General features: G+C 40.6%; 1 protein-coding gene across 1 annotated transcript; it reads left to right on the plus strand.

The window, feature by feature from the left end:
* Positions 1-20,191: 20,191 nt before the first annotated feature.
* PRLHR (prolactin releasing hormone receptor) lies at positions 20,192-21,241 on the plus strand. Its single transcript, XM_065639397.1, has one exon. It carries the CDS (start codon positions 20,207-20,209, stop codon positions 21,239-21,241), a length of 1,035 nt encoding a protein of 344 aa, XP_065495469.1. The 5' UTR covers positions 20,192-20,206.
* The last annotated feature ends 888 nt before the right edge of the window (positions 21,242-22,129 follow it).

A 22,129-nucleotide genomic window follows, 5' to 3' on the forward strand; every position in this document is an offset into this window, starting at 1 on the left:
GAAAAACTCGGAGGTTGCATCAAGCCTGTGCTGATTTTTAGCACAGACCTCACCTCCATCTCCGTTCCCACGTGTGAAGCGGGAAACACACAGTGTGTCGGTAAACTCAGCCAAGAGCTGGAGTCACTCTGCAGCACAGCCCATGCCAGCCACACTGATTTTTTCAGAGCTGGGAATTGTGCATAAAAGGCTCTTTCTCCTCCTTTGCTAATTGCCACATGTATGACTGAAGCAACCAGCAATGCCCCTTACAGGATGGACTCGGCGAGGTCGGGTTTTATGAGTTGGCTGGAATATGGTACCCACTAGAGCTTTGTAAGAAAAGATCATTTCTGAGGGTGACTCATGCGGATCTGGCTGCCACTTACTGAAAAATATGTGTGTATGTGGGATGTAGGAAAAATTAACTGGATCTATTGGGTAGCAATAGAATATGTACAGGGACAACATTAAAAATACATGAATGGATCTCTTTAGTGACACCCTGAAATTAGGACATATCAGGGCAACATGGGCAAATGATCTGATCAGATAAGCTTTTCTCAGGAATCAGTGAGCTGGTAGTACAGTGTTCTGGATCTCAGTCTGGGGATCTCTATCAGACCTGTGGGCACCCTTTGCGCTGCTTTGCAAACACCCGCATGTTTTACGCCGCTATCAGAAAGGCACAAAGGTCTGTCCACCTCCAGTCCCTGCTGTGGTGAGTCACAGATACAGCAGTTTGGGAACAGCCCATCGACCAACCCTGCTCATTAATCATTTTGCTTTTTGCTGTGCTATTTTTAAGCCAGATCAGTTCCCCAGTCCAGCTCACCGGGCAGCTGCCCAAACATTTTCAGTGCAGACCTGAGTGGGAAAAGCAAAGAGGAGGCCAGGAGAGGAACTGGGTCTCCATCAGCTGGCTCTGCTATTTAAGGGAGTTCTGCATTTCAAAGCAAATCAACCTCTGAACTGTAATAGCAGCCTTGACGTTACAACTGGTTGGCTGGTTTGCTTAGCACAGGCATGTGGAAATTTGGACCTGGGCATGTCCATAATGGCAAAAGAAGAAAAGTGTCTTCAGCTTCTGTGGAGTTGAGTACATGCCCAGAGCTGGGAGCTTTGAAGGAAAGGAGTCATAGGCTTGTCTCAAAGACACTGCTGCTCCTTAGCTGTCCTTGCTGTGAGCTGGCAAGGGCATGGAAACTGAAAAGGAAGCTGATTTTTAAAAGATCCAGAACTCAAGAGCTTAATCAGCTGAATTCCTTGCCACCGATGAGCCTGGGAAGGCAAAATATATAACTCTGTCGAGGCGCGCATTTTTGAACAGACATCTATTATTTTGGTAGATTTATTGGAAGATCTGGAATCCCAGCTTCACAGGCAAAATTTTCACTCTTGTACATCTTCAGAATAAAATACTAATAGATCCTTATTCTTGTAATATTTCAAAGTAGAATATTCTGTGATTAATAATTGCAGGGGTAGGTGCTTGAAGCACTTTGTGTTTAAAATACCGCTTACGCTCCTGAGGCTCAGGCAGAAGTAGACTAAGGACAACCCAGAAATTCCTGACTCCTAGTGTTGCTCTCTTCATTTGGCCTCAGTCTGATGTTTTAGTGGGCTAATATCACGAAAAAGTTCTCCCTAACAGAGAAGTTGGAGAATATATCTCTGTCTTAGTTTGCAAATTACACTAACAGATATCTTAAACCAGTTATATTCAGGCTTTTACAGTGTGATTATAATTCTGGAAACAGTTTAAGTTGGGAAATTAATTGTTGCCGTATTAACTTTCCAGTCACCCAGTAAATAAAATAATCCAAGTGCTGTTACGGATAGTTTTATATTACCAATGGTTTTAAATTCCAATAAATTGCCTAACCTGAAATCAGTGGCTCTGCTGGGAAATGTGTGAATCTCTTGTAGATGGCACTTGAACAAAAAGGTTGATGATGCAGTTTGTTACTTGGAGAAGGAAGAATTTTTTTGGAACATATTTTGTGTTTCTTTCTCGTAATATTTATAGCTATTAATACTAGCTATGCAAACTAAATCAATATGGTTTCCAGATCATATGCACGGAGTTTTCAAATATATTCAGTTTCTTTTGCATCTGAGACTAAGTTGCTGATCTTGTTAAGATGAATAATAGATGCAAGATATTCTTAATTATTAAATCATGAATGAGTTATGTTACTGCAGGACAAATGAGAAGTGATCATTGTATGGAGAAGTAAACACTGTTGTTGATTTCGGATGAGGTTTGTGGTAATTTATTGAAGTGCTAAAACTGGTGAATTAACTGTCCAGATCAGCATGGTTTCATGGCTGCCTTGTACTGGTTTTCATTGAGGGGGTGAAATTAAAAAGTCAAAAATGCTGAACATTCACATCTTTGGTATCTCATTAGAGATGCTTAATCATCTGGAGAAGCTCTGACTAGCTGGTTAATGTGTTTATTCCATGGCATCCAGCTCCTGTGGAGAACTCTATAGCAACACAAGACTGAAGGTGTTTACTGGATGTTCACCTGAAAGGACCCCAGCAGCGCTTGAGACTCTCCTGTGGGAATTTATAGCAAGAATTTTCAAACAGAAAAAAGGAAAGATTTGTAAGTTAAAATGAGCGAACAAATGATCAAAGCTTCTGAGGGTCTTTCTGTTTCCTTCTTAATCATCACAAGCTTACTGCTCCAGGCAGTACTAATTAACTAATGAAGGCAGGAGAGAATTGCTGAGGAAGGGATAGAGAACAAAAACTTATTAAAATTTAACAATGATATCTGTTTCATGTAATATCTGTTATGTTGATCACTTTTAGTGACAACATCCCAACAGTATTTTTTCCTAATTATTCAGAAGTTCCAGGTACTGTAGGCAATGTACTGTCCTGTTTTGAAGTTCAATTTGTGCCTTTAGTAGTACTAAATAACTGGGGTTTTTTTGCTTGCGCTGTAGGTTGAAGAAGTCGGGCATTCAGATGCAATCTCAGATTGTTTTGGATGTGAATGAATAGAGATGAGAAAAAAATTGGACAAATTTGTGGAAGAAAAGCCTGTGGAACAAGACTCTCTGGATTAAGCCACTGGCTTAAAAGAACCCAAATTGTTGATTGCTAGAAGGCCATCACAGGTAAAGCATCACTATATACTATTTCTGTTCCCCCTTTCCTTCTCCCAAGAGATACTACTAGAGATGGGCTGCTGGACTAGATAGGTTAGATATCCTAGTGCTGCCATTCTACCTTTAAGCAAGTTAAATTAATTCAGTCGTGGACTTAGCTTGTGACTCAAAAAGTCACAGGTACTATTCAAGGACAAAGAACAGGAAGATTTGGACAGTGTTGACTTGTAGTAACTTTTCCACACCTCATTCAATAGACATAATTTGCCCCTTTTGCCTCCTGTTACGGGAGTATTTCTCTGTACTTCTGTACAAAGCCTTTTAAGTCTCATTTACACACCTGGATCATATCCCTAGTGAAAATGTCAAAAGTATGTTTGATTCATGCTTTATATATAACATACATATATAATAATTATGTAATATATACATAATAGATATTGCATTAACTGCATGATTCTTTATGTTCATTCTCAAACACCTTTTTTCACACATCGCTGTGCCTCATTGCCATACAAAATTATCCCTGTGCCTTAATTTTGGAGTTATTTGTATTTTTTCTCTTTTCAAAATATGTAGATATTCTGTAGATAACTGTGTATATCTAGATAACATCTGTATAAAATAATTAGGCATCGTAATGTTAGGAAGAAAGACCAAACTTTCAACACCAAATTTTTATTGCCATGTAAAATTTAGCAGCTGTGATAGCACAGTGTGTGTGTGAGCGGGTTCCTGTGAAAGATTACATTTCTGTGGGATTAGAAAACCTGAGAAACATCTGGTTAACAAATGAGTCCCACAATAGTGTTCATTCTTCAGCTTGTTTTTATCCCTAGAATGAACATTAACTTGACTGCTAGATATTCCCAGGGCCAGTAAGTCATCACTAATTGGTGGTTATAATGGGGAGCTGAGAGCAACATGGTGAGAAGGTCATAATGGACATGAGTGTGGGACAGCTGCTGTGTTATGGGAAATGTAAAATGTATATATATATACACATATATATAAAATAAACCAAGATTTTGTAATTCTGCTTTTTATGGTACAACTTATTAGATGGCTGGGTGATGAGATAATGAAAAGTTGTTTACGTGGCAGTCAGTGACAGAAACTCTGCTGACTTCAGAAGAAGACTCCAAATGCCTCATAATGTGCTGGGACAGTGCAGACCGCATTGTCCTTGCTTGGTGCCAATAATACCCTAAAAGCAGCAAGAGTCTTACAGCAGGATAATTCCTTCTTTGGCTGGAGTTAACGTCTTGTGCTTCCAGTTTCGTAATTTTAGACTCTCCAGTTGGATAATTAACACATATTTAAACCCTGGGAGCCAGAGAGCTGCACCCATTTATGGTTACCCCATTCCCAACTGTGCTGTCAAGGATGATGGTGGCTATAGAGCAGCAAACTGTGTCCACGTTACATGACTTGGAAGGCTCTATCAGGCTGATGCAGTGAATTGTAGGGGAATCTTTGTAGCTTCTTTTTCCCTCCCCTTTGTACAAAATGCACACCTTCACTGAACCTTCCAGGTTTCTTTCTTCAGTTTATGGATGTGGTGTACGATCTTGGATAACCTGATGCATACAAATTGCTCCAACAACTTAGATGTGCCTTTCCCCATGGCAAGGATGTGTAGATATCCCAGTCTTTGCATTTCAGGCTCTTGGGGCTTTGTTTCTGTTTCACCTTTAACAAATGAGCAAATGCTCGTTATTTGTGTCCTCTAAGCCCCATCCACACAAAGTGTATTTTTCAGGCAGTCACAGCTTCTGTTATCTCTTTGCTGTCTTGTTTCTTCTTTGCTGCTTCTGCAGCATTTTTGTAGCCTTCAAGTGGTTTGTAATTTCAGTCCCATGAAATAAGTCTGTGTATTGCAACCAAATAGCTAGACTGGATGGAGGCAACTCCTGCTGTACACGGCACAAAATAGTGCAAAAAGCATTTCAAGTGGCTTAAAAATTGCTTTATTAAGAATTATAGACTACTTTTACTGTCCTGATAATGGGAAGCACCATCTACTGTGATTCATTACAGTCAAGCAGTATTAACTTCAGGGAGAAATGGGACAAAAGGGAAACTGCTCCCTTGGTGATGGGGCATTTTGTGGGGGCAAGCATTGTAGCTATAATAAATTATTATACTTTACTATGCTCATTCAGATCCATCCTTCTAGGCCCTTTTGATGATGAAGTTATATACTATACATTAAAAAGTAAGTTAAAGAGTGTCTGAGTAATCGAAGCAAGGAGTAACAGGTGGTAATAAGAGAATATAATCTTGACACATATTAACGGCTCTTAAACTTATTAAGTTTAACAGAACAGTAAAAAAACAGAAATAGCAGAAAAATCTCAACTTTTCATAAATGGAGATGAAGGCTTTCTAAAGTGTGAAACTGAAGATAGACTCCTTGGGTGCCATTTTATAAGGGACTGGTAAATTTGGGTATCCAACCATTCAGTAGATGAACTTAGCTGCTTTTTAATTACCTGCTCTTAGTCTCCTGTCACACTGATCCCACTGGAAACCCAAAGATATATATCTCAGTAGGCTAAACTTAGTCCTTGTGAATATCTATCTCTGCCACAGATTACCATGCTGTATTAATTGAGAATCTCTTTTAGCAGGAAACTCTCTCATTGTGAAACACTAATGCTGAGAGGGCATTACAGCTTCCCATTTTGTTTTGGGGGTGTGTTGTGTGTTCAAATTCCATCAGGTCAGTATGCAACATGGTGCCATTTAATTTAAATTTAATTAATCAATAAAGTATGTTAGCCCCATCATTTTGGTAAGATCCTTGGTCTGTAGAAGTCAAGAACAAAACTCCTGGACACAGTGGTGAGATGAAACCATGACATTAACTTTTTTGCAAAATTAATGCAGGAAAATAAATTGCTTCTTTCTCCCCTTGTCATTCTTCAAATTTGAACCACTGCCATTTGGGCAAGCATCCTCCATATTCTGCTTTCATTTATGGAGGAAAGGTATTGCTGGGGTTAGCAATGGGGTTTTAACAATTGTCTCTGTCTCTCTTATTTATTTCTCCTGTTGATAGAGTTGCTTAGTTACTTCATGTTTTAGTTCCTCATTTGCAGACTGAGAGGCAACATTTTCCTCCTTAGAGTGTGTTCTGAAGATTAAAATTCCAAATTGGAGGAGTTCAGGTTCTCCACAGACCATGTCCAAGTGTGGGGGGAAAAAAGGACAAATTCTTGTGTGTATAAATCAGATTAATTTTTTTATTGACCTCTATTTGTGTACCTTCTCTATATATTTTGTTTTGCTTTTCTGATTCCATGGGTAAAACAATACAGCTAGTTGTCATTAAAGTGTCCTGGAAATTGGTCCAGAAAGAATAACATCCCAGATGTCACTGGCTTTAGCTTCCCTGAACAGAGGGGTCTGTAAGAAATGGCTCTTAGTGGTTTGCAATACCCAACTCTTGTGATTTTCCTTGGCAAGTTCATTTTGTTTCAAGGGAAAAGATGTTTTTTCACTATATGGCTGGGAAATTTAAAGTTGTGGTCATTGCTCAAAGGTCTCCTTCCTGACACAGGCATTTTTCTTTTAAGTTAATTGATTAGTTATAATGACGGCTGATGAGGACAGACTTGGGTTCACAGAGGGCAATTCTAGCCTTGCTGGACCTCGACTTTACTATTTATTGGTAAATAAATGGGCAGAACTTTGTTTTGAACTTGAACAAGTATACTAAGAGAATTGGACAGTCACAAAGGATCTTGGGAAAACTGGATTCAGCTTCATTTATCCATATTATTTAATTTCAACCATGGAGAGGTCTGTATTGAACAATTTAGACATCTTATAGTCTTTTATTTATTATGTCTGCAGGGTCTATTATATTATCTTATAATTTCCATTCTGCCCCAGGTCACATGCAGATTTCTATAGTACTCAGAGAACTAAGAGTGGGAAAGATTTGTTTCCAGATTAACCAGAGGTGGTCCCACACTAGAGACTTGCGTTTTATATATGTGAAACTAAGTCTGTAGAACTTTTTTGTTTTCATTTTCTCTTTTCAGTGTGCTTTAGTTATTTATGACTTTGTGCCTGGAATTTTGCTATACCCTTTTAAATCACAAAAGAAATATCTGAGGGATTATTTTTCCTGTTGGGTAAAAACAGTCATTAATAAAAGGTTTGCTTAACTTGTTTATATCTGGATATTTTATAAGCCTTTTGTACAATTTTTATTTCATTATGGCAGCATATGCTGTACAGTCTGGCAGTATAGGTCCACTGGGTTATAGCTGGGTGTTATGTAAATACTGTATTTATTTTAATGGGAATATATTAGGTTTTTTAATACGCTTATGGAGATAAAAGAAAAATTCTCTGAATGTAAATTTGGTTTCACTGAATAGTCATTTAAAAAGAGTGACTGGAAAGTGACATGTGTACCCTTTTTAACTTGTATAACATTGAGCGCCTTAGAAATTTTAGCATCATTCATGTTAACACATCAAAGTATTGCTGGCTGAACTCAAATCTCTCTGAAATGCTAATCTGCACCCTTAACAGTAGTAGAATGAACATACAGATGGTTCTTCTAATTACTGGGAAAAAGAAAAGGGGATGATTTCCTTTAATGATTTCCCCTTCTTTCTAGACTGAAAGCATTTCCAGCTATTCCCTCCAGCTAATTTGATGATTAAAAGATGCCTTTGTCTTGCTTTCAGCTATTGAGGTTTCATCACAATTTGTTAAAACTTTCCGTTATGAAGTGAGGTGTGAACCCATGGCTACATAGGTTTGGTTCAGGGGTCATGTGAAGGGAAATTATAACCTTGAGTATTTAAAACTAAAATGGGGGGTGGGGGGTGGTGTCAGGTGGGGTGTGTTTCCATCATGCCATGTTCTTGCACCAATGGCAAAGATGGGTTTTTAGGATTAAAACAGGAGCTTAAATCTTAGATGAAGGTTGTTGATCAGGGAATAGACCTCAGGAATTCAGGCTCTAAACTCACGGTACCTTCATTTTCCCAAGGATACAAACAAAGAGATTTGACACACATTTCTAGAGCTGCTGCTTTGTGGGGTAACATGTGCTTCATGGGAACTGGAGAAAAATGGTCTCTGAATAATTTCAAAGCTTTTAATTTTCACTATGGACCAGAACAAAAATTGAGATTTTACAAACTCTACCCTGAAAAATGAGATCTGCACACTGCAGCAACAGCTGACGTGATCACGGGTCTCTTGGCCCACTACCTGGCTGTACATCTGGATCATAGTGGTGCAGCTATGTGGGAATCTCTTCTCATTGACAGGGATGGGTCCATGCCAGCTGCTGAAATCTGTGATGCACAAACCTCCTCCTGTTAGGGTTCATGTGGAGCTACCTGAGGAGAGAGAAGGTCTTCGTTCACCTGGGAGCATGGCTAAGCTGACACACATTGCTGAGAAGAAGACGTGGGATGTGAGGACTCACATCACACTGTTCATGGCGTTGGTCTGTCTTCAGACCTCAGAGGTGAGTTTCAGGTCTGCTGCCGTCTTTCAGCTTGGAGCCCTGTCCCTTGGTAGCCAAGGCTAGTTGGTGTAAACCAGAACAAGACTGGGGAGCAGAAGGGAATGGACTTGATTTCCTCTGGCTCATGATCTGGATGCAAGCAGAGTAGCCCTTTAGCTCTGTTTTGAAGGTTGTGAGCCATAGCCTTGCACAGAAAACTATGTGTCTATGCCAGTGTCACCCCACACATTCCACGAGTATTTCACTTCGTTCAGCGTGGCATCAAGCTGTTACTGTTATTTCAGGATTTAATAGAATTTTATAGATTACCATTTGATGGTGCATTTTCATGAATGTTCTAGAAAGTCTTATAGGTATTTTTCAATTAAAATACTCAGTAGGAACAACAACAACAAAAGAATAACTTAAATAAACATAGCGACCCCATTTCTTCTGAACTCCTACATATAAATCATACTTAATCGCTCCCTATCAACAATGTCTTATGTTCTGTTTTTAAGGTGCACCACTCCTCTCCAAGCTATTCAAAAGAAGATAATTTGGGTTTATGACTGTAAAGAAGACTATTTCAGTGCTCAAAGAGACTAATTGTGAGTTCAGAATTGTCTTTTTTTCTTCCTTCATTTACTATTAATGAGGATGTTTTATAACGTTTTTGTTAAGTAAAACTAACCAGTGTGGGCATCTTCAGAAAAACCTTTGGAGGAGTTTGTTGCCTAGAGCTGTGTATTTTGATTAATGTCTGCTTTAATCTAGGCTTTGTTGGAAAGGAAACAAGGGAAGGGGAGAATGGTTAGTTAGAAATTCTTGCCTTACCTTCTTCCTTACCTCTGCAGTGATGACACCTCATATAGTAACAGGGACAGGCAGTTTGCCTAGGTAGGGTATTAGCAGATCACTATTCCCTTCTCAGTTCTACCAGCAATATCTGTCCTGCTCCAGGGTAAAAATTATCCAGCCTCAGCTTCACCCTCGCTCGTGTGGAGCGGACAGCGATCTTTGCTTGGTGTCACAAAGGCCTGTTCGTTATCGTGCATAAAACACTGTGAGATTGTTGTCATGTTACATTTGCAGGGATTAAAGTTGTCTTCTGTTTGGGCAGGTCATACCTTGTTGGATAAATAATGTTCATTGCAAGTCCCTCTGAACACTTGGGGTTCTACTAGAGAAATGAGGTTGAGATAATAAGTCCTAAGTAGCATATACCAGCACACTTCTATGGAGCTTTTTCATTTTACTCTAATTAGGATATGGTTCTCCTGATTCTCTACTACTAGGGGTGAAACATCTGAAACAATACTTATGTTTGTTGATAGGAAAGAATTATTTTGTTGCAATGATGAAAAAAAACATATGTAAAGTGATATAAGAATTATAAACACCTGGGACACGGCAGATCTCACAGATTTCAGCCAACTCTCCTCATGTATTATATTATATCAGAAAGTACTGCACTCGAGCCATTAGTTATTTTGACATTGCTGCAAGTTTTACTGCAAGTTTTTAGGAAAGCTGACAGAACATAAAATTCCAGGTCAAGGTTCCTGCATGCTTTGGTTAATAAGTATGAAATCAGCACTCATAAAACAGGGGAGGCCACTGGTTTAATGAAACAGTAGGCACTACGTTTGTGGTTGAATTGGCATTAATCACATAAAAAGGAGGAAAGAATCTGCTATCTAAAAAACCAAGAAACCAAACCAAAAAACGCCCCCCAAAACAACTCAAGTAGCATATCAGAGCAGAGCAGCCAAAACAGAGCAGCAGTAGTGAGACCACCTTTTGCTATAATTCCCCCATCATCATATGGTGGTCACATCCAACCCTAAATCTGGTGATCATGGATAACAGACATTTAGAAATCAAGCAAAGGAAAAAAGATTTGTTCTGTAGAAGATAAATGTCTGTGGAAAAGGGATAAATTCTGGGATAGATATTTATGTTCAAGTCTTCTAATCGATGGTAGTTAGATCAATGCATTCAGTTGAAAACAAGAGTGTTCATAAAATTAGAGCTAAACTGTGACTTTTGCTACTGCTCAGGCACTTGACAAAGCCTATATAGGAAAACAATTCTCCCATCATGAACGCAATCACAAAATGAACAAAACACTTCTTAGAGTGGAATGTTAGGGAAAGCTACTTGGAGACTAAACTCTTACTCTAATGCCAATCAGGTAAAGGAATTGATAGTATCCATGGCGACATAATAAAACTGGCTAGCATGAGCTGAGGAAACCTACAGATGGGGCAGGATTCCTGCTTGGCAAGATTCATTAAACATTGGAAGAGTATCCAAAGGAAGGGCTGAAATAGATGGGTTAAAAGGAGTCACAGTAAAGTGTGTCTGATGCTCTTTGTGGTTTCAAACTTCTTTTATTAGATAAAAAGATGGGGAAAAACTAGCAGAGCTAGAGAGAAGCATTCTAAAGAAAACATGTTAAAGAAAAGGACAGAGAAGAATCTGGGCAAGATTGAAATTTGCAGGAAAATTCACATGGCTTTTCATGAGAAGAGAATCTCCAGTCATGAGTATTTCCATTTATAACCAGTGCTGCGTATATGAGAATAACGTGAAAGAATAAATGACAGAAGTGTTATGTGGAGGCAAGTCATGGCAATGGGAGTCATCACGAAATGGTCATTCACCTTCTGTGTTCCTCTAATTTCTTCCACATTAAGCCTTTTCTGCTCCATATTTTGCTCATCCAGCAACGGATGCCTTTAGTGGTTGCTGTGAGTGACACTATGAGACAAGGCAAAAATAAGGAGCCAAATTCTATTGTGGAAAAGAAATTGAGACAAAGAAGGAGAATAAACCCAGATGTTGAAGCATAGCTAAAATGGGTAAAATGCACACAAACACACAGAGAGAATAGTCCTGATAGCAAATATAGATCTGTACGTTTGGAGGTGAGGTGACTGTAAACAAGCCTGGCTGTGAATATGTCTGAATTTTTTTTTTTTAAATATCACTTCATCAGTCTAAATTGAACTGTGCTGAAAACATACAGAAAGCTCCATTAGAAGTGCTGTTAGTTGTTGTTTTTTTTTTCTCCTGATAATGTAGGCTATTAAAGTCCAATCTCTCTTTTATTTTTTTTTTTTTTTAAGATGAGTTTGCATGAGAGCAGAACAATGCATTTCCAAATAGTATTCTTATATCTATGTAATGTTATTGTGCAAACTATAATCAAACCAGATGACAGTTCTTCAGACAAACCTTTAGTATTAAGAGCTTTCAAAGCTCCAGGGCAGATTGTTGTTGGTGGAATGGTTAATTAAATGAAAGCTGGATTTTATTACTTTATATAAACAACTAAGACCAGTTGGAATACCGTTTGCCCCCTGGGATTTTTTTCCATTCTGTTTGACAAATATTAACTGAACCCATTGCCCCATGAATACAGCAAGCTTACTTATGGCATTGTGGTCACTACAGGACATCATGTAGCTGTAGCTCCTCTCTGCTTCTGCCCTTCACCCATCACCAGGGTAGATGGGCACTTTAGAATAATGCAGGAAAGTAGACATCTAAGTAGATATTCTACCATTCTGTGGTATGTCACAGAATGGTTGGGGTTGGAAGGGACCTCTGGAGATCATCCAGTCCAACCCACCTGCTAACGCAGGGTCACCAGAGCAGATCACACAGGATCGTGCCCAGGTGGGTTTGAGTGTCTCCAGAGAAGGAGACTCCACAACCTCTCTGGGCAGCCTGGTCAGGGCTCTGGCACCTCAGAGTGAAGAAGTAGGAACTGTTTTTTCCTTCTTTAGCTCTTGAGGAGCGTTTCCCTTTCCGTTTGGGGTTCAGTATAATTACTGTCCTGCTTCTTTATTTCAGGGGTTGCACACTGAGTGTTTCTGTGGGCAAAGTACATTTTGCGTGTGGTGTGAGGACTCCCATGTGCAGGGGGATTTTTCTGAGGGTCCTGCCCTTGTCCTTCAGGGGTGCCCTGGCCTGACCCGCCTTGTCACACCTTGGGGACAGACGCTCGTCCCCGGGTGACTCCGGGACCCCCGCGGGCTCCGGCCCGGCTGCTGTCCGTGGTGCTGCAGCCGCCGGGCCGGTGCAGAGGAACCAGGGCAGGGAGAGGTCTGGCTGCTCCTTCCCCTTGGAAGGGGTTCAGACCCCAGCAGCATGCGAGTGCATTCGTGTGCTGCTGCAGAGAAATGTCACTGGCCAGGCAGCATTCTTGCCCTGCTGTTGCAAAGTTTAACAAGGGCAAGTATTGGATTTTGCACCTAGGACATGGCAATCCTGGGTATACATACAGACTGGGGAATGAGATGCTGGAGAGTGGTGCCGAGGAGAGGGACCTGGGGGTTCTTGTTGATGGCAAGATGGCAAGAACATGAGCCAGAAGTGTGTCCTGGCAGCCAAGAGTGCCAACCATGTCCTGGGGTGCAACAAGCACAGCATCGTCAGCCAGTCAAGAGGGAGAGGTGCTGATCTCTTCTTTCTGGCAGCCAATGTTAGAACCCGAGGGAATGGCAGGAAGATGTGCCATGGGAGGTTTAGGTTGGCTCTTAGGAAAAGGTTGTTCACCCAGAGGGTGTTGAAGCACTGGAACATACTCCCCAGGGAGGTGGAATGGCATGGGATGGCATAGAATAGAATAGTTTCAGTTGGAAGAGACCCTCAGGATCATCAAGTCCAACCATAACCTAGCCTAACTCTGGTACTAAACATGGCCCCAAGCCTGACAGTATTCAAGAAGCGACTGGATAATGCCCTCAGACACATGGTGTGAATTTTGGCGTAGTTCTATGCAGGGAAAGGAATTGGACTTGATGATCCTTGTGCATCCCTTCCAACTCAGGACATTCTATGATCAGCCATCAGCTTTTCTTGCCATCCTGTTTCTCCATAAGGGTTAAGCTTCATGCATGACCTGAGGTTATCTAGTGACCCTGGCTCCTGGCTGTTTACATCTGCAGGGAACATTTCTAATTGTAAATTTCTCCAGGGCTCAGCATTTAATCTGCAGGTGTTTCTGAGAGCTAATTCCCACAGTCTGTTCTAGCTTGGGGCACGTATTCATGTTGTACTCTGCATTCTTTCAGGGCTTGTGAGCAGAGGAGAAATGCCAGTTTTTCTGGTGGGGATGAGAATTGTCGGATCTGATGGATATGCAAATCTGCCTTCATACTTTTTCATTTTAATCCTTCCTTGTAAGAGGAACTTTTCAGCCTTTAGATCAAATATATTCACATACTTTCTCCCAGGTTAGTCCTGACTTAACTATAAAAAAGTAAGCACACTTTACCATTATATGTCAGCACTATTGCCTAAAATCATAGTTATAAATGAAAAAGGAAACTTCCAGCTCTGATATTTCTAAAGGTTTTGCTCCACTTTTATATGTTTTTTTCTAGTGTTGCACATCTTGTCTATAGGGACTCTGAGGACAGCAACTGTCTCTTACTGTAGTAAGGGTGCTAACACCGTCTTTGTTTCAGTGATGGTTTTACAGAAGGACTTGTAACACACATCTTAAATTCTATTGATATCTGTCAAGACAACTGGGAGATGGTCAGACATGCTCACCTAGTCCCTATTTTTCACCAAAACTCAGCATTCACATGCTCAACCTGAATACCTCTTGGATCATAATAGAATTTAACTTCTCCTGTGCTTATGTATTTTAAAAAGAACCACGTGCCATCCATCACCACCCAAAAAACTCCCTATACCAAAACCTAACTTAAAAAAACCCCAGCCAACTTCTTTCTTGGTCAGTAATTCCTGTGTGGGTTTGGCTTGCAAAGGAACCCTTGAGGGGGTAGGGATGCGGGGAATGAAGCCTGCTCGTATCGAGTCTCTGGGTAGCAATTTTGCAGGAAGGCAGGGACAGAGAAAGAAGAATCAGTGATTGCACTGACTGAAGTGCCTTGGAGCTGAAATGTTTTTACAGTGTAGCTCTGCTGATCCTGCCTTTCTCCCTACTTTGTAGATCAGCTGCCCTGAGCAGGTGCCAAGATCAGCAATGGTGAGAGTTCATGTGGCAAATATTCAAGCGCTGTTCTAGTTGATTTGCACAGGCACTAGTGCACAAATCTTTCCCACAAAGAACACTAGAAATGTCTTAGGACTTAGTCTCAGCTGTGCCCATGTGTGTGGGTATCAATCCATATAAATTTTAGTTCTATCTTTTGAACATTATCAATGGGAAAGCTGTTGAAAATGATGTGGAGTTATTTTGAAGTAGGAGTGAGCAAAGTCCAAAGTCTAAATCTGTGTTGATGTATGATGGAAAGGAACCTCCTGAAGCCCAAGAACCATGCAGGCAATCATACCACATACATGTGATAAATGGATCAAGCTTTCTGTTAAAAGCAGGTGTTTTATCCCCCACAATCCCTTGATTGTTTAAAAAACTAGCACTTCCAAGGGGCAACTTGTTGCCCTCCTGCTTAGAAGTGTTCTACTTTCCATCCTAAATTTGCCCATGGTGAATTTGTTCTTTCATTAGTATTTTTTCTTAGCTTAAGTACACCTTCACCTGCCCTGGAGTTTACCATGCTCCCCAGTGTTTTTAATGAATACAGAGCAATTCTGCTCTGGTGAATAGACACTTACAGCAAGAAAATCGTCCAGAGATCGCAACAAAGTAGGGGCAAATTAATGCTAGAATCTGTCACAAAATAGTAGATTTTCTTTTTCTTGCACTTCCACTGCACTGTCTGCTCCTTTGTATAGACCTGCAACAGAATTTGCTCCATCCTAAGCCATAGTGAAAATGCTTATTGTCAGGTAACCTTGATCCTGTCTTTTATGACAAGTTTTTCCTCTGTAATGGTATCACAGTTCCTCCCATTCTCCTTGAGGTTTTCAAAGTTTCTCTGTATTATTGTGCAGTCATCTTCCATATCATCTCTGATTCCAAACTTGGTGGTTCTACCAAATTCGGTCAGTGTGGTCCTGCTTTTTGTGCTTACTACGAAGGCTGGTTGATCCCAAGCAAGGTTCTTGAGGAACATGAATAGTTGCTGCCTTCTGGGCCAATTCCTCATAAACATTGCTGTTCTTCATCTGCTTAACAGGGTAATTTTAATTTCCTCTGGTACATCTGATGGTTTCTCATATGCTACCACATCATATATGGTTTGCAAACCTTAACTGAGAAGAATTATCACGTACCCTGGGTCAAAAAAAATCAGTTTAATAGCACATAGATAGAATGTTAATTTTACAAAAGCTTCCTTTGGTGTCCTATCTCCTCCCTCTCTCTCTCTGTCTGTAAATCTGCTCTAAAACCTACTGTAAAGCTGCTGCCATACTTTCTCATTGTGTTTCCTCTCTCTCCTCATTTTCAAGGACAGGTGGCCCGTTTGCTTTTCACCCAGAAATTCCATGTGCCTGTTCTTGCTGGACCTGGCAGTGGGGATTAGCTAGCTCCTGACAGTACGAGTTTATTAATTTCTACATTTGGCTTTAACCTTGTTGTGGTAATTGTGACTAAGCACCTTCATTTCCAGGAGCCTGCTTGTATTTTTCCTCAGTTTTTACACTGTTATCTTTATTTTAGTGTACGATCTTGGCCATCTAAGGAGCTGGCTCACTTTTCTAATTTCATTTTGCTTAGTAGACTAAGAATTCTTAGCATAGAGGGAAGAGCAGAGCCCCTTCTCCATATTTAATGTGCAACTTCAAGCATCTCTTGACTTAAATTCAAGCCTCCTCTTCATTCAAGTTGTTAAGCTCCCCTTCAGTTTAAATGAATTATTCTAAGCTGAATCCTGAGTTTATCCAAATTTGGTACCTTGAATTTGAGAAAAGCAACAACAACAAGCAAAAAACTCCAAGCTAACGAAAACCCCTACAACCCTTAGTTGTAAACATGGTGTTTAGAGACTGTAACGCCTCAGTCCACAGCAGAAGCAGAGAGGATGTATTTATATGATTAAATGAGAAATGGAGGGACAGGTTGCCCTGTCTTGAAATTGTTGTGCGATACACAACCTTGTTCCTGGCTGGTCAAAACAAGAATTTGCTAAAGAAAAACCCACCTCAACTTCACTCAAAATAGGCAAAGCGTCTATTTTTATTGTAGGCTCTGCAAGAACTACTTGATCTGATTCGCTCTGCACAGGACGTTCTTGGAAGAATATGAAAGACTTTTTTAAAGGAGTTCTGTGATGGAAAAGATGTTGTGTTATATAGGAAAAGACATATATCAAATAAACAAGAACACAGAAAACTAAACACCTGAAACTGTGAGACTTTAATGACAGAAGAAAATGTCTTGGTCTGTAAAGTCTAAATAATGGAAGAGGGGGGTCTACTAGCTTAAGAAGTACTGTTGAGCTTTACAGGTATAGGTGCTAGGATGAGATCTCATTCCTGGATCATGCTGTTTTAGTTAGGAACTACAGGGATGATTAGACAGGCACATAAGGAAAAGTGTTAGCACTTTAAGAGTTTTATCACTTTCAGTACATCACATAGCAGCTCACAATGTTCATACTGAAAGTGTCTGCACAGAATTGGACAGGTTTGCATAAGAGATGGGGAAAGCTCTGTTGTGAAATGTTTCTGTGAAGTGTTGGTCTGGCTCTAGATATAACAATTTCCCCTGGCTTAAGTAAGACCAGGGTCAATTAGACACTAATCAGCATTCCTATGTGTGGCACCCTTATACATTTTGAATGTCAAAACAGTTCTCACAGAACAGTAATGCAGTTTCTGTGACCTTTTCTCTTTTAATGAGAAAATTCTGTGTGCAAAATAGACTTATACTCAGTTCAGGAAGGACTTTTCCACTTAGCCTAGAAAATTTGAAACAAGATTAATATTTGCAATTTTGAAAGGAGGAAAGGGGATTTCTTTGGGGTAAAATGCTGAAATGTTTTTTTTTCTACTCAAGCCACTATTAAATATTGTCTTTCCAGGTCCTGGCTGTAGAGTACAGTTGAACTGAAGAAATTTTCTGCCTGAAGCCAAAACAAACAGAAAATCACTAACAGAAATAGAGTGGGAGCTTTCAAACAGAAGGTGTACCAGTTACTGGTTTCAGAGGTGAAAAAAGTACATTTAAAGGTAAGAGAAAATGCAGGAAGATTACTTGGTACAGACTGAAATAAAAGAATCTCTGAGGATGAGATGGTGACCTTGAAGACTACTTTAGATGATATTTTGTTTGATTTTTATTCTCACATAGCAAAGTGTAAACATTTTTCTCATAGGAATACAATGAAGATATTTATTGGATTTACTCTGCAGCTCTTGGGAATGAAACAGAAAAATCACTTAGTTAAAAATGAGATTTTCAATTATTTTGTGTGCACTGATATTATTGTGAGGCTTCTTTCCCAACATAAGCCTGGCAATTCTAGTAAGATGTGGGCAGTATGAAGGCCATTTACATATGTTCCCTGTTCATTTTTCTTTGTTTTCTGGCTTATACTAGAGACCACGTCCAAAGCCTACTGAATTCCTACTTCTGTAGGACTTAAATCAGACCACACTTTTCTCCCACATTAAGTGAAACAATCACAGTTATGAGTTTTAGGAATTACTTTTGCAGCATGTTGCTTATCACCAAATACCATGGTTGCACTGGGTGGTGAAACCAGTAGGAAATCCCTTTTTTTATTGTCTCTTTGCAGCCTCCACCCTCAGGTCCCTCTCCTATTCTGGATCTGGGTATGTAGAAATATATAGGTATTATATTCTTCTGGGTCCCATCCAGCTCAGATAGGTGAGACTGAACTCTGGAGTGGGATATATCATCCCATTTTTTATATGGGTCATGGGTAGGTTGCTATATCTATGAAGTGAAGGGTGGCACTCCTGAGCAACGTAGGACATGCTTGTTCTCCCCTTGAGCTGGAATTATAGCCATATTCTGGTCCATAGCATAATCTAACCATAAATGCAGCAGGAGAGTCTGCAATTACTATATTTGAAATGCCCATCCATCACAAGCAATTGGAGGAGAATGGCTGTGGTCTGAACAAGGGCTACATAAGATTAGCTTCTGGTTTAAGATTAGGGAAAGGATTATGGCACAAGAGAAATCTCCTTAAACTTTTGTTTTATGTCAAATTACATCAAATCAAAAGAAGGATGTGGGTTTGCCCATAGCCTCATAGAAAGTAATGGGTTAATGTTTCCTTAGAGTAGTCTAAGAGGTGAGGAGATAAACGGTCCATTGAAGTTGTGTCTAAATCCTCTGAGTGCCTGGCAACGTTCTCTGCTCTGATGTGTTCCGAAGTTGTGGGTTTTTGGTTTCCCTAGCTGGTATAAATGGATGCAGTGGGGCTTCACTGTTTTTTCACCAGCTGAGATCCTGGTCCCAGAAGTGGTTGGAACAGAGGAGAGTTAAGGGAGAATTAGAGCAATAGGTAACAGCAGGACAGGGACCTCTGCTTAAATGTGTGTTCTCTAAGCACCTGTCCTGATTATTTGCTTTCTAATGTCTGAACCAAACAAAACAAGTACAGACTTTTTCACAGACTGGTTAGCACTTGTCTGTTACACAAAAGGCTAACAAACCTACTGCAGGAATGAAGAAATACCCCAAATATTTTTGGGCTGTTGCAACATTAGAAATAGTTTACTGTAGTTCACCATAGGTAAACCCTTACAGCTAAGATTTTTGGATACTAATATTTCCTTTGAAATGCTCACATATGTTTACTTTTAAAGATGTGTAAACCCCACTGAAAATACAATGGGTGAGCAAACATTGCACCACCATTAGAAAATAAATGTAAATAAAATAAGATCCTTTGTGCTAAATGCGTATTTCTAATCCTAACTCTGTTCACCAGGTACGTAGCTGAGTCCCTCTAGTGGCATAAACATTTTTTGGCTTCAGCATGTTATTAAAATTCTATTTTACAGACAGATTGTAGCAGCAAATTCACAGGTAGCTTTTTTGGACACTCTGAGGACTGTGGCAAAGTGAATATTGGATTAGATACTGTGCAGGCTAGTGTTAATGAATGTAAATTGATTTTTAGCTGTCAGGGGCAATTACAGATGCACTGGAAGGAGAAGGGGATTTTTGAAAGGATATTCAAGAACTAATTACTATCAGAAAGAAGCACGCAGAGAGCAACGTAATACCCAGGACAGCCAATAGGGATAAAAGCTTATACAGAAATCTGTCATGACCTAGTAGTGAAGACTGTTTAAAAACACTGATCTCCACTTAGCTTGTAAATGCGCATCACCCTCTTTCTCACTCCTATATTCTCTCTCTCTCTGACATGCACACACGCTCCTGGATTTGCAGAAAGCAGACATCTAGGGCACTTCTTGGCATCCACGGGAAAATCATATGGGATTAAAAAACCACAGCAGTAAGTACTCACTGCATTAAATGTTTATTAAGTGGCGTGCTGTCAAAACCTAGATTTTATGGCAAATACAGGAGGACTTTAATGGAAATTGGTTGTGTTTGATTTTTCTTAGGAACTGCTGAAAGCTGCCTCTGGAGGATTACAACTTCACCTTTTGCATTTACGGCTGCTTGTTTACTATCCATGTGGTAACCTCTGGACAGCCAGTAATCCATTCATTATCCACACTGATTGAGTGCAGTGGTAACTACTTCACTCAGCTGACAGCAGACGACAAAAGGAGGGAAATGATGAATTCGGACAATTTAACCTCCCAAAGCTTCCTCTCTGCGATTCACAGCAACACCAGCAATTTATTCTCAGGGCTCCAGTTTGTTCAGTCCTTCAAGCCACTCATCATCCCCTGCTACTCGCTAGTGGTTTTTATTGGTGTCATTGGGAATTACCTTCTCATTTACGTTATCTGCAAGACAAAAAAGATGCACAATGTCACCAACTTTCTGGTAGGCAACTTGGCTTTCTCAGACATGCTTATGTGTGCAACCTGTGTACCCCTGACGCTTGCCTACGCCTTCGAGCCCAGAGGATGGGTGTACGGAAGGTTCATGTGCTACTTTGTTTTCCTGATGCAACCCGTCACTGTCTTTGTGTCCGTCTTCACCTTGACTGTCATAGCTGTGGACAGGTACTATGCCATGGTGTACCCGTTCCGCAGGAGGCTCACGATCCCTATTTGTGCTTATATCCTGGCTGGTATTTGGCTGCTGAGTTGTACCTTGGCTGCCCCAGCCTTGGTCCACACTTACCACGCAGAGTTCCCAGAACTGGACTTCTCCATCTGCGAGGAGTTTTGGTTCCACATGAAAAGAGATCGCTTAGCTTACGCCTACAGCACACTCATCATCACCTACGTGCTGCCTTTGGCTGTCATCTCTCTGTCCTACCTAAGAATCTCAGTCAAGCTGAAAAACCGCGTGGTCCCAGGGAACGTCACCCAGGGTCAAGCTGAGTGGGACCGAGCAAGGAGGAGGAAGACTTTTCGCTTGCTCGTCTTAGTGGTGGCAGCTTTTGGAGTCTGTTGGCTGCCCCTGCACATCTTCAACATGATAAAGGACATAGACATCAGCTTGATTGACAAGCAGTACTTCAACTTCATCCAGCTGCTGTGCCACTGGTTTGCGATGATGTCTGCTTGTACCAATGCCTTCCTCTATGCCTGGCTCCACGACAGCTTTAGGGGGGAGCTGAAGAAAATGTTTGCCTGGAGAAAGAAGAAAATTGGACCCACTACAAACTGTATCATGGCCAGTGTGGTGCTGTAAACAAGAGCTGGTGGGAAGGCACTTCCTTCGTATGGTAACACTGTAAGTCTTTTCCACTAATAATTAGTCCCAATTCCAGATCTTTGTCCTCAGGGTCCAGCTATAACAACACAAGTCCCATGTGTAGCTTCCTCAGCACCTCCACTCCTACTGGAGAAGGAGGAGCAAACTCCACATCTCAAAAATGTCTTTATCTCTTTGATAGGAGTTAGAGGCCAATGAGATATTCACACAATAATATACCCTTATGTAAACTACAGTAATCCTTCTTATGTCTTCTGAATATTGCTGGCAGTATAGATATGGAATTTGGGGACAGGGAGAAGCAAGGATGGATACGAGACCTAAATACCTCAGTGAGAAAGTGTTTTGCATTGTTTAAAAATTAAATCTGCACATCTACCCAGAGCCCAGCCACAGAGTCCAGGGTGGAGGACTAACAATATTTCTGCAGTCCTCTTGGGACAGAGCCATGCTGTGTGTGTGAGCATTGCGTGACCACTCAGAGAAAGACCTGTCAAACAGAGTGGAGTGGCAAGCACTCTCTTTTAAAGGAGCCTTTTTGGGAAGAAACAATTCCCTTTGACATTCGCCTTTCAATTGGATGAGGGGGTTAGAAGCTATAATCAACCTAATGGTTTCTATTTTCTTCCTCCTTCTGTTTGAACTGAAAATACCTGAGATAACAGTTAAGTGTAAGGGAAAGAGTTCTGAAAGTAGACGTTGTTTCTGAAGAGGTTTCTTCCAGCCTGCCCAGCCAGAATCTGGGGTGGCATGAGGAACTGACGGATGGTGAGCTGAGATCAGCTGGATAATCAGTGCAATCCGGGGGCAGTTTTGGCCATGGGCAGCAAAGGTATCTGTCCGGCCAGAAACGTATGGGCTGTG

This window comes from Caloenas nicobarica, chromosome 7, assembly GCF_036013445.1.
Source record: "Caloenas nicobarica isolate bCalNic1 chromosome 7, bCalNic1.hap1, whole genome shotgun sequence".
Lineage (NCBI taxonomy): Eukaryota > Metazoa > Chordata > Aves > Columbiformes > Columbidae > Caloenas > Caloenas nicobarica.